Source organism: Schistocerca serialis, chromosome 2, assembly GCF_023864345.2.
Source record: "Schistocerca serialis cubense isolate TAMUIC-IGC-003099 chromosome 2, iqSchSeri2.2, whole genome shotgun sequence".
In the NCBI taxonomy this organism is placed as follows: domain Eukaryota; kingdom Metazoa; phylum Arthropoda; class Insecta; order Orthoptera; family Acrididae; genus Schistocerca; species Schistocerca serialis.
Window position 1 is genome coordinate 1,162,731,349 of NC_064639.1, and position 14,731 is coordinate 1,162,746,079.

At 42.4% G+C, this 14,731-nt stretch overlaps 2 protein-coding genes across 2 annotated transcripts in view; one reads left to right on the forward strand and one right to left on the reverse strand.

Moving 5' to 3' along the window:
• LOC126458628 (cytochrome P450 9e2-like) overlaps nucleotides 1-14,731 on the reverse strand; it is a 161,040-nt gene that overhangs the window by 125,974 nt on the left and 20,335 nt on the right. The gene's annotated exons all lie outside the window — the stretch shown is intronic.
• The window catches only part of LOC126458631 (cytochrome P450 9e2-like), a 46,252-nt gene that overhangs the window by 5,384 nt on the left and 26,137 nt on the right, over nucleotides 1-14,731 (forward strand). The window contains exon 2 of the mRNA XM_050095799.1: nucleotides 4,284-4,677. Coding sequence (XP_049951756.1) covers nucleotides 4,293-4,677 — 385 coding nt within the window. The 5' untranslated portion in view covers nucleotides 4,284-4,292. The remainder of the gene's footprint in view (nucleotides 1-4,283; nucleotides 4,678-14,731) is intronic.

Consider the following 14,731-nt stretch of genomic DNA (forward strand, 5'->3'; position numbering starts at 1 on the left):
GTCCCCTAGAACTTAGAACTACTTAAACCTAACTAACCTAAGGACAGCACACAACACCCAGCCATCACGAGGCAGAGAAAATCCCTGACCCCGCCGGGAATCGAACCCGGGAACCCGGGCGTGGGAAGCGAGAATGCTACCGCACGACCACGAGATGCGGGCGAGTCGAAACAAGGCCCCGGAGTAGACAACATTCCATTAGAACTCCTGACGGCCTTGGGAGAGCCAGTCCAGACAAAATTTACCGTCTGGTGAGGAAGATGTATGAGACAGGTGAAATGCCCTCAGACTTCAAGAAGAATATAATAATTCCAATCCCAAAGAAAGCAGGTGTTGACAGATGTGAAAATTACCGAACTATCAGTTTAATAAGTCACAGCTGCAAAATACTAACGCGAATTCTTTACTGACCTCGGGGAAGATCAGTTTGGATTCCGTAGAAATGTTGGAACACGTGAGGCAATACTGACCCTACGACTTATCTTAGAAGAAAGATTAAGGAAAGGCAAACCTACGTTTCTAGCATTTGTAGACTTAGAGAAAGCTTTTGATAATGTTGACTGGAATACTCTCTTTCAAATTCTAAAGGAGGCAGGGGTAAAATACAGGGAGTGAAAGGCTATTTACAATTTGTACAGAAACCAGATGGCAGTTATAAGAGTCGAGGATCATGAAAGGGAAGCAGTGGTTGGGAAGGGAGTGAGACAGGGTTGTAGCCTCTCCACGACGTTATTCAATCTGTATATCGAGCAAGCAGTGCAGGAAACAAAAGAAATATTCAGAGTAGGTATTAAAATCCATGGAGAAGAAATGAAAACTTTGAGGTTCGCCGATGACATTGTAATTCTGTCAGAGACAGCAAAGGAGTTGGAAGAGCAGTTGAACGGAATGGACAGTGTCTTGAAAGGAGGATATAAGATGAACATCAACAAAACCAAACGAGGATAATGGAATGTAGTCGAATTAAGTCGGGTGATGCTGAGGGAATTAGATTAGGAAATGAGACACTTAAAGTAGTAAAGGAATTTTGTTATTCGGGGAGAAAAATAACTGATGATAGTCGAAGTAGAGAGGATATAAAATTTAGTCTTGACATGGCAAGGAAAGCGTTTCTGAAGAAGAGGAATTTGCTAACATCGAGTATAGATTTAAGTGTCAGGAAGTCGTTTCTGAAAGTATTTGTATGGAGTGTAGCCATGTATGGAAGTGAAACATGGACGACAAATAGTTTGGACAAGAAGAGAATAGAAGCTTTCGAGATGTGGTGCTACAGAAGAATGCTGAAGATTAGATGGGTAGATTACATAACTAATGAGGAGGTGTTGAATAGAATTGGGAAGAAGAGGAGTTTGTGGCACAACTTTACAAGAAGAAGGGACCGGTTGGTAGGACATGTTCTGAGGCATCAAGGGATCACAAATTTAGCATTGGAGTTCAGCGTGGAGGGTAGAAATCGTAGAGGGAGACCAAGAGATGAATACACTAAGCAGATTCAGAAGGACGTAGGTTGCAGTAAGTACTGGGAGATGAAGAAGCTTGCACAGGATAGAGTAGCATGGAAAGGTGTATCAAACCAGTCTCAGGACTGAAGACCACAACAACAACAACAACAACAACAACAATCTATCATGCTTACATTCGCGGGTTTGTATCCACACACACACACACACACACACACACACACACACACACACACACACACATTACACGGTTCAGTCACATTAGTGTGACCACGTGTCAAAAGCCTGAGTAGCCACCTTTTGCAGCGCGCACCTATAGGAAGAGTGTTAGTGAGGTTATGGGAGGTACCAGGCAAGGATATGGAGTCACGCCCACTCCATTGCTGTAGACAGATGCCCTGAGTTCCTCGGGTCGCTCAGTTTCCGCATTGCGACTGCACTGGTTTCCTCGTCCCCCTGACATGCCTTGAATACCCTCCACTGATAGTGGTACAACTCCCCGCCTGTGAGTGGTTATTGCACATTGACGTCGAACATAGGCGATGACGACATTAATGTGAATGGACTGGGTAAATATAAACAGTAAAGTGTGGAAGAATGTACGCGTGTAAGACATATATATTTCGTTTCTGGGGCCATTTCGAGATAACGTAAATGTTTTAGTTGCATTCTGCTTCTCACTTTCAGTCAGATTTTAGGGCGTCTTTAGCTCACTGGACTCACAGTTAGGGGGAGTGTGTCCGTGTGTGGTTGTTATGTTGACGAGTTGCGCAACAGATTGATATTACAAATAACCTTTGGCTCCTGCAAGAAACAGTTTCTCAGAAGTCAGACAGACGCTCCTAACATACCAAAAAGAAATGCCTGAAAAACTTTCAGCAATAAATATCTTCTGGGGTCGTCTGCTGTAAGGGAAAGACACAAAAAAATATTCTATTTTCTTACGTAACTAGTTGGGATACTTGGGTACTGGAGTATTGCTAGTTAGTTTAAGAAAAACATTAAACAAATGGAAAATATTATTTATTGCAAAATTTAGGGAAAATCAAATGAAACATTTATTTATAAACTGATACACAAATTTCCAGGTTCTTTTCGGAATAGGTGGTTACCTCTTACTGATAGGAGTCCTGTTAATGACATTTATATACAAAGTGGGGGAAAGCTCTTTTATCCCTTTTCTTTCAGAATGTTATTTACTCGGCAGACTGGCTGAGAGCCGCACCTACTCAACCTGAATAATTATCCGATTGAATATTTCTAAGTACGGTCGAGGCTGTCGCATGAGAAATGTAATTGAGTGACGTGAATGAAGTATGTTATTTCTAATGGAGGAAAGATGGGGCTCACCTACGCTGTAGCGCACAATACAGTGAACTGCGACGACTGCTGCCTGCGTCGCTCGCAGCTGAAAAATAAGAAAACTATCTCTTTCTATCTGGATTGACCTTCGCCAGTCGAACTCTCACTAAGCCTTGATGAAGTCAAGGACTCCTATTCGACCCTAGTCTAACTATTGGCGTGGTACACCAGTCAGATAACCAGTCCAGCGCGATGCCACTCAATGTTCGCTCACAGGCGCTAATTAATACTCTGTCTGTGTTCACACCGCACATTAAGTGTCGCCACCAACAGAGTGAATAAACGTTTAATCACGAGCGACTCAAAATAGAGTATCACTCCAATTGGCTAGCGACAGAGATGCTCTCAGTGCAGTACTGAGTAGAGACTTTGTTCCTCGCTCTCTGTGTACACACACGAGCGCACTCGCTCTCACTACGTGTTCCCACTACAATAGTGTCATTGGTACGACTTCCCTCCACACAGAAAGCGAAAGAGTATATCATCCGCTGTCTTTTTTCTCACTCCTCCAGCTCATTGCATCAGAAATAGTCCACCAATCAGCATTACTCTTACAAATTGGAGAATGGCTAACCCGACCAATCCGGAAATATATAGCATCTGCGTTAGGCGTTTACTGTCCACTTATGAGCACTCTGAAACTGTGCACTAGGTCCATCAAAAATATGCATATGCTGAGGTTCTACCAAACAATACAGCGGGTTTTGCTTTTAAGGTGAGTGTGCAGGCCATTATCCCTTTTCTCTGGCAAAAAACTGTTTTGGTCCATGGACGGTCGGACGGTCGGCGCAGCTGCGTGCTAACCCACCCTCCTACGGGCTTTCCAGTGGGTGGTTGCGTCTGCCGAGCAAAATCTCCTGTGGCCATCGTGTCTTGCATGTTTGTGTACGCTAGCCTCGACTTTTTAACCTCGGTGCGCACTTGCGATTTATTTATTAGAATTGCATATTGATTAAATGGAAATATGTAAAATTGACTCTACCCTATCGATTTTGGGCTCGAATGAAACGTCTTGATACGCAGAATACGATGGTGAGGTCTGAGTATATAAGAAATGAAGGTCAGGAGACCACGCCACGTTACAAGTGGCGTTCAAATCCCCCCCACTCCCACCCCTGTCCATCCAGGATTAGGTCAGTCAGTAAAGACAAATGCCAGAATGATTAGCTTGACATACTCAATTTCCTTCACTGTTCAAGTCTTATCAGAGCTTCTACTGTTTTGTCTATAACCTAGTCGCCGATGCGTCAATAATCCACAGTATTTCTACTTTTTTCCTGACGGCAGTCTCCTATAGCACCTAACCTCTCAAAAATTCCAAATTTGCAATGCCTTTACCGTATTTCCAAGCAGTCGTATCTGACTGAAAAGAAGCAGTCTCTAAATGAACACAATCCTACAACAGTGCTCCTTGCTGGGTGGAGAATGAACAATACGTTAAACAAAATTTTACTTTTGCAGAGGGAAAGAATGGCTGTTGACTGGTGGACGCTGGTGTCGGGCCTGGTGGTGGGTGCCGCGTTGGTGCTGGCCGTGTGGTGGCGCCGCTACTCCACCAAGTTCGCCCGTCAGGGAGTGCCCTACGTGCCCCCGCTCCCCCTGGTGGGCAACATGCTGGACGTGGTGCTGGCCAGGAGGTCAATGCACGATGTAGTCATCGAGCTGTACAACAAGTTCGAGCCTCACGCCTACGGTGGGGGCTACTCGTTCGCAGTGTCCATGGTCATGATCAGGGACCCAGAAATCATCCGCGCCGTTACAGTCAAGGATTTCGACCACTTTACTGATCATGCTGACTTTATAAACAGCGAGAAAGTCAACCCCATCCAACAGCGGATGCTCATCATATTGAAAGGTAAGATTATTCATCAGTTTATCTAACAACTACTCAGTTGCGTCTGTGTTGTAATTTGTCAGTAGTAGGAATGCTCGAGATAAATTTTTGAGGATAATTTAATAGGACTGCTGCTGAAGCCACTCCATCGATGTCACATGAATACAATGCGTGTTTATTTCTGATTGAAGAGGCGATAGTTGTTTAATCTGGAAGAAAACAACTAAGATCAGGTAACTACGATCCCAAAATATCATCCCTGTGCATTACATACCGCCATCTACTATCACGTAATTAAAATTTTTGATGTAGAATGAATGAAGGACCAGAAAATACCGCTTTCGTAGCTCATATGCTTGAAGAGTGAAACAGAGCTCAGATCTTTCACGAATGATATTACATCATCTCGTGACGACTGAGGACACTGAAGCGAGGTCGATATCGGCTTCGTTGTAATATAATCCCCAAAGTTGTGCAGTCCAGCGAATTTTAGCTCCTTGGCTCATGATTCATGTTGGGAGTAAAGTATTTACTGAACCATTGCTTAGAATGGGAAATGAGCAGTTTGCTGTACTTTGTGGAGAATAATGCATTTTTGAAGAAAAAAAAAAGCAAGTATCACTAACCTCTAGCACATGGCAAGAACGTAAGATATTTGCCAGTCACAACGACGTTTACCAGGAAAACATGATATCAATTAATACACCAATTAGTCATTATTTAGTCTGTGATAATCAAGACAGTAAAGCGACGGAACCTACAAGTCACTAACGACTATTAAATCGTGTTGCTTTTAAAACTGCTGGCAAAATATGTCTACAGAAGTAGATATTCGTCATTAGTATGTTACGAGCAGGTTGTATGGCGTTCTGCAGTTAACATCTCTCTGACACGTTAGTCACGTGGAACTGAAGAAGCAGTCTTACACTTAAGAAACAACAAACAAGGAGCAAAAACATTACACGACGTTCTCAGTACTGTTGATCACTTCAGGCGCTTTTGGGCCTTCAGCCTCGGCAGCTCACCTTCACCTTCACCTTCACGTATTAATAGACAGTGTTGAAACACCTGACAGTCGCTGCTTACCTCCCATGCACTCTGCTGGGGCCTCCACAAATACTCAGAAACATCACCTGAAGATGACGATCAATAGTTTCGTTGTAACGATGCATAGTTTCAGCGACTCCATTAGATGCAACAATCGAAAGCACAGCAACATTCATTTCGTCGGGAGAGCTTTAAATAGTAATACGAGCGCACTAAATTATTATAATTAAATTGAGATTGGTTTTTATATTCAGTAAAGTATTGGTGATTTGTTTGTAATTGACTTGCTCAGCTACTGTAGTGGAATGCATTTTCACTGTGTGCTTGCATAATATTCTTGTATTGTAAGCTCGAAACCCATCACTTCCATGTCGTATCATGCTAAATGCAGGAGATCCCTGTGGCACAGGTCACTGCTCCCAATCAGCGTTACGGCCTGACTACTGCTTGGTAATGATATAACAAGATTCGTCACATTTAAAAAATGGGATACCAAATTATCAGTGAATCTACGAAGACAGACCAATACCTTTTTCATCAGTAGTGATGGTATTATCGTATTTTCTTATCCCTTTCAACAATAAATGACTATTCTATAGTAACAATGTGATAATTTTTTTATGTTTTGCGCTTATTGAATAACACTGAGATTTCTTACCCCCATTCACCTCTGTGACATATGCCAACTGCACTATGTATAAAACGGCAGGAAATAAAAAACTGGAGGGAAATTCAAAGTAATCTGGAGTTTCCGCACTCCTATGATGTAACCCCTATGTATAAAGTGGTGGGAAATTAAAAAATCCAAGATGGTCACTTATAATATTTGCTGAAAATCTAAGATGGTGGACCAGGGGATGCTGGCACAGCTCTGTGAAGTCAGTATTCGAGATAGCTGACCTACAGCTACTGGAGCAGTCATATAATGTCAGAATGCAAGATGGCAGAACTTGGGACACTGGCGCAGCCTGTATGGTGTTCAGATTCTCATCTAACTGGTGCAGCCTCAATGGTTGGTTGGTTACTTGTGCTAACTGTAAGTGTAGAATTCAATCCGAGGTTTCAAATTGTGGGAATTTCAAGAAACTTTGATTTTTCCCTACCACTACAGTTTACTTGCCCATGTTTAAAGTATTGCGAAATCAGCTGTCATAAAATCAAACAATTGTTCCATCCGTCTGATACTACAGTTTAAACAACTTAACCCTACCAATTTACCTCTTGTTGGAAACCCAATAAAATTTCTTCTAAGTTTAAAATGTGAAAATTCAAAATTGACTTGTCCTAAGTTTAAAATGGCGATAAATTAAAAAATCCACCTATTCTAAGTTTAAGGTGATGGATTGCTCATTGGTTGTCACACTTGGAGCACTTGACGTAACTTTAAAACTATATCCACTGTGTGATCAAAAGTATTCGGACACCCACAAAAACCTATGTTTTTCATATTAGTTGCATTGTGCTGCCTCCTACTGCCAGGTACTCCGTATCACCGACCTAAGTAGTCGTTAGACATCGTGAGAGAGCATAATGGGGCGCTCCGCGGAACTCACAGACTTCGAACGTGGTCAGCTGATTGGGAGTCACTTGTGTCATACGTCTGCACACGAGATTTCCACACGCGTAAACATCCCTAGGTCCACTGTCTCCGATGTGACAGTGAAGTGGAAACGTGAAGAGACACGTACAGCGCAAAAGCGTACAGGCCGACCTCGTCTGTTGACTGACAGAGACCGCAGGCATTTGAAGAGGGACGTAATGTGTAATAGGCAGACATCTATCCAGACCATCACATAGGAATTCCAAATTGCATCAGGCTGTACCGCAAGTACTATGACAGTTAGACGGGAGGTGAGAAAAGTAGGATATCATGGTTGAGAGGCTCCTCATAAGCCACACATCACGCCGGTAAATGTCAAACGACGACTCGCTTGGTGTAAGGAGAATAAACATTGGACGACTGAATAGTGGAAAAACGTCGTGTGGAGTGACGAATCACGGTACACAATGTGGCGATCCAATGGCAGGGTGTGGATATGGCAAATGCCCAGTTACTTCATCTGCCAGCCTGTGTTTTGCCAACAGTAAAATTCGGAGGCAGTGGTGTTATGGTGTGGTCGTGTTTTTCATGGAGGGGGCTTCCAACCCTTGTTGTTTTGCGTGCCACTATCACAGCACAGGCTTACATTGATGTTTCAAGCACCTTCTTGCTTCCCACTGTGGAACAGCCATTTGGCGACGCTTGCATGTTTCAACACGATCGAGCACCTGGTCATAATGCACCCCCTATGATGGAGTGGTTACACGACAATACCATCCCTGTAATGGACTGGCCTGCACAGAGTCCTGACCTGAATCACATAGAACACCTCTGGGATGGTTTGGAACATCTGCGTCATGCCAGGCCTAACCGACCGACATCGATACCTCTCCTCAGTGCAGCACTCCCTGAAGAATGGGCTGCCATTCACCAAGAAACCTTCCAGCACCTGATTGAACGTATGCCTGCGAGAGCGGAGGCTATCAGAAAGGTTAAGGGTGGGCCAACCCCGTATTGAATTCCAGGATTACTGATGGAGGGCGCCACGTACTTCTAAGACATTTTCAGCCAGGTGTTTGGATACTTTTGATCACATAGTGTATCTCATTGATGCAACCCTGTATGGTTGTCAAACACTCATGCTGTATGTTGCACGATAGGAATAGGAGAGATATGCACTTAACTCTCCAATGCATTTAAACACAGTGGCCTCCATGCCACAGTGAAGCATACTGCAGAAAGATATCAGCCATCTGCAAGCCATCACTACAACATGCAGTATCGAGCTTGAGAGAGGCACTGCTTCGAACCTACGGCGTCCTGGAGCCACTACCACCGCCCTACGATGCATCCGTTCAGGCTGAATTCTGATACTCAACTCAGTGCCAACATCGACTGGTAACTCCATGGTACTTTGTATGACGTCATACAGCGTTGGTGCACTCAGCTGATAGGCAAGAGCCTGCCTGCTCTGTCGTATCTATACCTTTTGTTTGAAATGCAGGTAGACATCTATTGAACACTACAGGTTGTGCGGCATTTCCATCGCAAGCTGTTGTGCTGCATGACCGTACCAAACTGTACGCCAGACCTCCACAACTGAAGCGATTGTTTTCCCCCAAGGCTGCAGCCTCTGCCCCATGGTCTCATTTCTGGCCATATTCACTCAGTACTGCACTGTCAGAGTGTCGATCTCAGGTGTGTTGGGTCATGCGAAACATTCCAACGTGGCACCCCACATAACAGGCGCTACAGTTCTAAGACTCTGATCACGTCTCAGTTTTAGAACTGAGCAGCACCACAATATGTCATTGGATTTCCAGGCCAAGCGCTGAGACAAAAGCCGACACAATTTCGCTCACTGCGCCACACAGCATTGCTGTTAAAGCTGTAATTAATATTGCCTAAAGGGATTACCGAAACTACTTTTAAGCCCGAACTTTCCTGTACATTAAGAATGACGTGATGTTCACTACTAACTCCTCAATCCAGTCATAAACCTAGTTTGATGTACAGTATTTTATTCACGTAGTGACAGCTCTGGGTCGTATTGCACATTTAACCAACCTGGACGCTGTTATCTACTGCCTTCTGCGTCTCATAGACTAACAGGGTGAGCTGAGTTCCACACATTGTTTGCCGGCCGCTAGTGGCCGAGCGGTTCTGGGGCTACAGTCTGGAACCGCGCGACCGCTACGGTCGCAGGTTCGAATCCTGCCTCGGGCATGGATGTGTGTGTTGTCCTTAGGTTAGTTAGGTTTAAGTAGTTCTAAGTTCTAGGGGACTTATGACCTCAGCAGTTGAGTCCCATAGTGCTCAGAGCCATTTGAACCATCCACACATTGTTTACTGAAGGCATGCTGATATTTTGTCTCTAGAATGGGCGTAACACGTGTTACAAAATTGCACAACCGATTAATGTTAACGATATAGACCTTTAGTTGTTTGAATCACATGACACAAGTCTTTGGTAGGTTTTGCTGAGTTATATAGCACTAAGCATTTACGAAATTACAGTCAGATTCTAGTGGGCAGTTCCGTAATTTTCGGTCATTCCTATGGAATTCACAGTAACCTCGAAGATTCAGAGAAAGGATCCACAGTGAAATGTATTTCCTGGAGAGCAGTCTTGAGTAGGGATAGGAGAAGCTGCGGGGCAGTGAGAAACAGCTCCTTAACGTTATTTGCGATTAAAGTTCTGCTAAGGGAATGAAGAGCTGATCAATATGAAGCACCATCAGAGCTCTGCCACCTCCAGACAGACAAAAACTGACTCAAACTCGATTACTTACTATTACTGCTGTTGTTGTTATTCTTTCATTCATTTCTTACAGGCCGTCCTCGGACCACGTTATTTCAGTTGTCTTGTTTTTACGTGTTCCGGTGTTCGCCCAGAGCTCCCGCGTTCGCTCTCGGTGTTGCTTCTTCCTCTCCTGCGTCCAAGCACTTCCTGTTTATAGATTTGGCTTTTCTTGGTAACCCTGCCACGCCATTAGTGTTTCCTTCATTGGGACACGCTCCAAGATGTAATCATGGGCGATCCCCACCTCTTTAAGACCTCTGTGAACCGGGCCCATTTTGTTTTCTTCTCCTGAAAGTTGGTGATCATACGATTGGTGAGTCTTCCAGGGCTCATTAGGGTCAAATGTCCATGAAACATAATCCTCCTTTTCCCGATGGTATCGGTTATCTTCTCTATGTGGGAATACAGTTCATGGTTATGACGTCTTCTATATTCCCCATTTTCCTTGATGGGACCTAAGATCTTTATCAAAATCTTCCTTTCCCTGGCCCCCAGTTTTTCTATTAGGCCTTCTTTATTCATTACTAGGCATTCAGAAGCGAACAAGACCTCCGGACGGATAACACTACAGTAATGCCTTAACTTCGCATCGAAAGATACTGATCTTTCGTTGTAGATGTTTTTGGTTAAATGGAATACATTTCCATTTTGTTCATGCGTGATATGAGCGCTTCTTTCTCTGATAACGTGGCTGTTATTCATTCTCCGAGATATTTAAACTTTTCAACTCGCTTAATTTTGCCTTGACCCACTATAAGCTCCCTTGGTGGTGAATTTATGTTTTTTATAAACTCGGTTTTCTCAGATGAAATTTGCAGGCCAGTTTCTGTGCTGTCTCTCAGGTGAATCCATGTAATCAGAAAAAATTGCAAGGTCATCTGCAAAAGCGAGACAATGATTTCAAGATTTTGTTTCATGTAACCCAGCATGACACCATTTTTAATTGCATGGTTTTCCAGTTCTTTGCGCCACTCACGAATCACCTTCTGGAGGGTACAGTTGAAGAGCAGAGGTGAGAGCCCATCTCCTTGCCTCACTCCAGTCTATATTTCAAAACTTCTGATGTTTCTCCTCTAAATTTCACTTTTGAGGTTGTGTTGGTTGATGTTTGCTGGATTATCGCTTTAGTCTTCCTGTCTAGGCCACGTTGTTCTAGAGTTCTGATCAGGGTTTTATGATCAATCCAGTCGTATGCCTTTTTGAAATCCACAAAGGTGACAACAAAGTTTTTATTCCTGATCTTCAGGTACCAAAGGATGGATTTGAGATTCATTATCTGTTCGACACATGATCACACCTTCCTGAAACCTCCTTGGTACTCTCCCAGCTGTGGGTGTAGCTGTTCTTCTGTCCTCGTTTTCAGAGCTTCTACAGAATCTTACCACGATAGTTATTTACATCTGTTCTGTCGCCTTTCTTATGAAGAGAATCAATTATAGCAGAATTCCAGCCATGTGGGAGTCTTTCAGTTTCCCAAATGTGGCTGATGATTTCTGTTAGTTTATCTACTACCTTGTTGTTGTAGTTGTGGTCTTCAATCCTGAGACTGGTTTGATGCAGCTCTCCATGCTACTCTATCCTGTGCAAGCTGCTTCATCTCCCAGTACCTACTGCAGCATATATCCTTCTGAGTCTGCTTAGTGTATTCATCTCTTGGTCTCCCTCTACGTTTTTTACCCTCCGCGCTCCCTCCAATACTAAATTGGTGATCCTTTGATACCTCAGAATATGTCCCACCAACCGATCCCTTCTTCTTGTAAAGTTGTGCCACAAACTCCTCTTCTCCCCAATTCTATTCAATACCTCCTCATTAGTTATGTGATCTACCCATCTAATCTTCAGCATTCTTCTGTAGCACCACATTTCGAAAGCTTCTATTCTCTTTTTGTCTAAACTACTTATCGTCCACGTTTCACTTCCATACATGGCTACACTCCATACAGAAACGACTTCCTGACACTTAAATCTATACTCGATGTTAACAAATTTCTCTTCTTCAGAAACGCTTTCCCTGCAATTGCCAGTCTACATTTTATATCCAAGCGTCTCATTTCCTAATCTAATACCCTCAGCATCGCCCGATTTAATTCGACTACATTCCATTATCCTCGTTCTGCTTTTGTTGATATTCATCTTATGTTCTCCTTTCAAGACACTGTCCATTCCGTTCAACTGCTCTCCCAGCTCCTTTGCTTGTCATTGGTAAACCTCAAAGTTTTAATTTCTTCCCCATGGATTTTAATTCGTACTCCTAGTTTTTCTTTTGTTCCCTTTACTGCTTGCTCAATATACAGATTGAATAACATCGGGGATAGGCTACAACCCTGTCTCACTCCCTTCCCAACCACTGCTTCCCTTTCATACCCCTAGACTCATATAACTGCCATCTGGTTTCTGTACAATTTGTAAATAGCCTTTCGCTCCCTGTATTTTACCCATGCCACCTTCAGAATTTGAAAGAGAGTATTCCAGTCAACATTGTCAAAAGCTTGCTCTAAGTCTACAAATGCTAAAAACGTAGGTTTGCCTTTCCTCAGTCTATTTTCCAAGATAAGTCGTAGGGTCAGTATTGCCTCACGTGTTCCAACATTTCTAAGGAATCCAAACTGATCTTCCCCGAGGTCAGCTTCTACCAGTTTTTCCACTCGTCTGTAAAGAATTCGTGTTAGTATTTTGCAGCTGTGGCTTATTAAACTGATAGTTCGGTAATTTTCACATCTGTCAACCCCTGCTTTCTTTGGGATTAGAATTATTATATTATTCTTGAAGTCTGAAGGTATTTCGCCTGTCTCATACATCTTGCTCACCAGTTGGTAAAATTTTGTCAGGGCTGGCTCTCCCATGGCTGTCAATAGTTCTAATGGAATGTTGTCTACTCCCGGGGCCTTGTTTCGACTTAGGTCTTTCAGTGCTACTGCCTTATCTCTTGCATACTTCCAAAGCTCAGCAATTATAGAACCTTCACCTGGTGTTATTATTATTATTCTTTGTGTGTTTCACTTATTATATTTCCCTCAACAGAACAGCTCCTTTATTATGGCGAGGAATCGCCTGATACATTTGAGCAGCAGCGGAAATCAACTCGGCATGCATACAGACTAGCTGATATACCTGAGCAGGAAACAGAATTGTTTCCAGACTTCATGCTTTCTATACATCTCATGCCTGCAACAATCATTGAGGCAGTAGCATCACGGAATGCTTCCAATATACTGGACCAAAAACCAAGTCAGTATGCAGAATTGTTTCCCGAATTTGACTTTCCACCATCAGCACTACCTACACAACACATAAAACTGCTAACATTGCCTAATGCACATATCAGTGGTATTTTATTCGATGTAACATAAAAGTTGGATGTGAGTGACAGTAAATGTTTCCATAGGCTTTCTATCTTGGATTTTAAATTTAGTGGACATCTAGGATTCTATACTGAGCACTGAGATACATCTAGAGTGATGTGGAAACCAATTAGGACGTACGAAATATGACAACTGCGAAGGTTGTACATATTAAGTAATGTCTGTGAGCTGTAAATAGATCCAAAAACTCTTAAACTTATTAACATTACAGTAAATCTACCCTGTAGGATACGACTGTGTTACAGCTAAGAGGTCTTCTGTAGCAGCACCAGACATTGAGAAAGTTAAGATTTAGCATCGATTAATAGTCTCAATACGAGCATGATTCGCATGTGAAAGACACAGAACTTGTGTATAACTATAAGGCAGGCGTTTAGTGAATATTATAATGGTGTTATGAGGAAATATGCTACAATTTTCACTGTATTGTGAGATGTTTTGTTACAATTTTTGCGGTGACTCTTATTCGACATACTGAATCTCCTGATTTAAAAGATAGTTTTCTTTTCATCTAATTTCTAATGCAGTGACAACATTAAACTGATTACTGTAATGCAGGGCAATTTTTTACAGTTTTGGTGAAACATATGGTGGGGGGGGGGGGAGGATTTGCTATACTTTTTTCTGCACCATAGGACAGTTTGTTATAATTCACGATTTAACAATTTCAAATTTTAGGGAAGTCTTGCAACATATGAGGTTTGCAGGGAACATGATGTTAATTTAAAATTTAACCTATTTCATGATACCTCTGTGAGTATATTTGAAAACAGTTTTGCTAAGGAAACAGTGAAATATAATTCTAAGAAACCATGTAAAAAGTCATGGCTTACTAGAGGGTTAAACATACTTTGTAAACAGAAAATGGAAATGTATCTTATAGCTAGGAGGACTAATGATCCTGAAACAGTGAAACATTATAAAAACTACAGCACTGTGTTTAGAAAAGTTATTAAAAAGTCCAGAAGTAAGTGCATTGTGTGCAGATTTGCACATCTGATAATAAAATTAAAGCAATTTGGAATATTGTTAAAAGGGAAAAAGGGCAACTGAGGGCACAGGAAGACTGTATTTCTATCCAACTCAATGAAAAGTTTGTTAACATGATATCAAAGATAGAAAACATTTTTAATAATCACTTTTGAAGTCTTGTGGAGGAAATAGGCAGTATATGGAAGAGGCAGTACCTATGTATGATAAAATTGAAATTCAACCCACCTCGCCTACTGAAACCAGAGAAATAATAAATTCACTTAAAAATGAAAGCTCACATGCAGTTGATGGCATTTCCAACAGAGTACTAAAAGCTTGTTCTCAACAAAT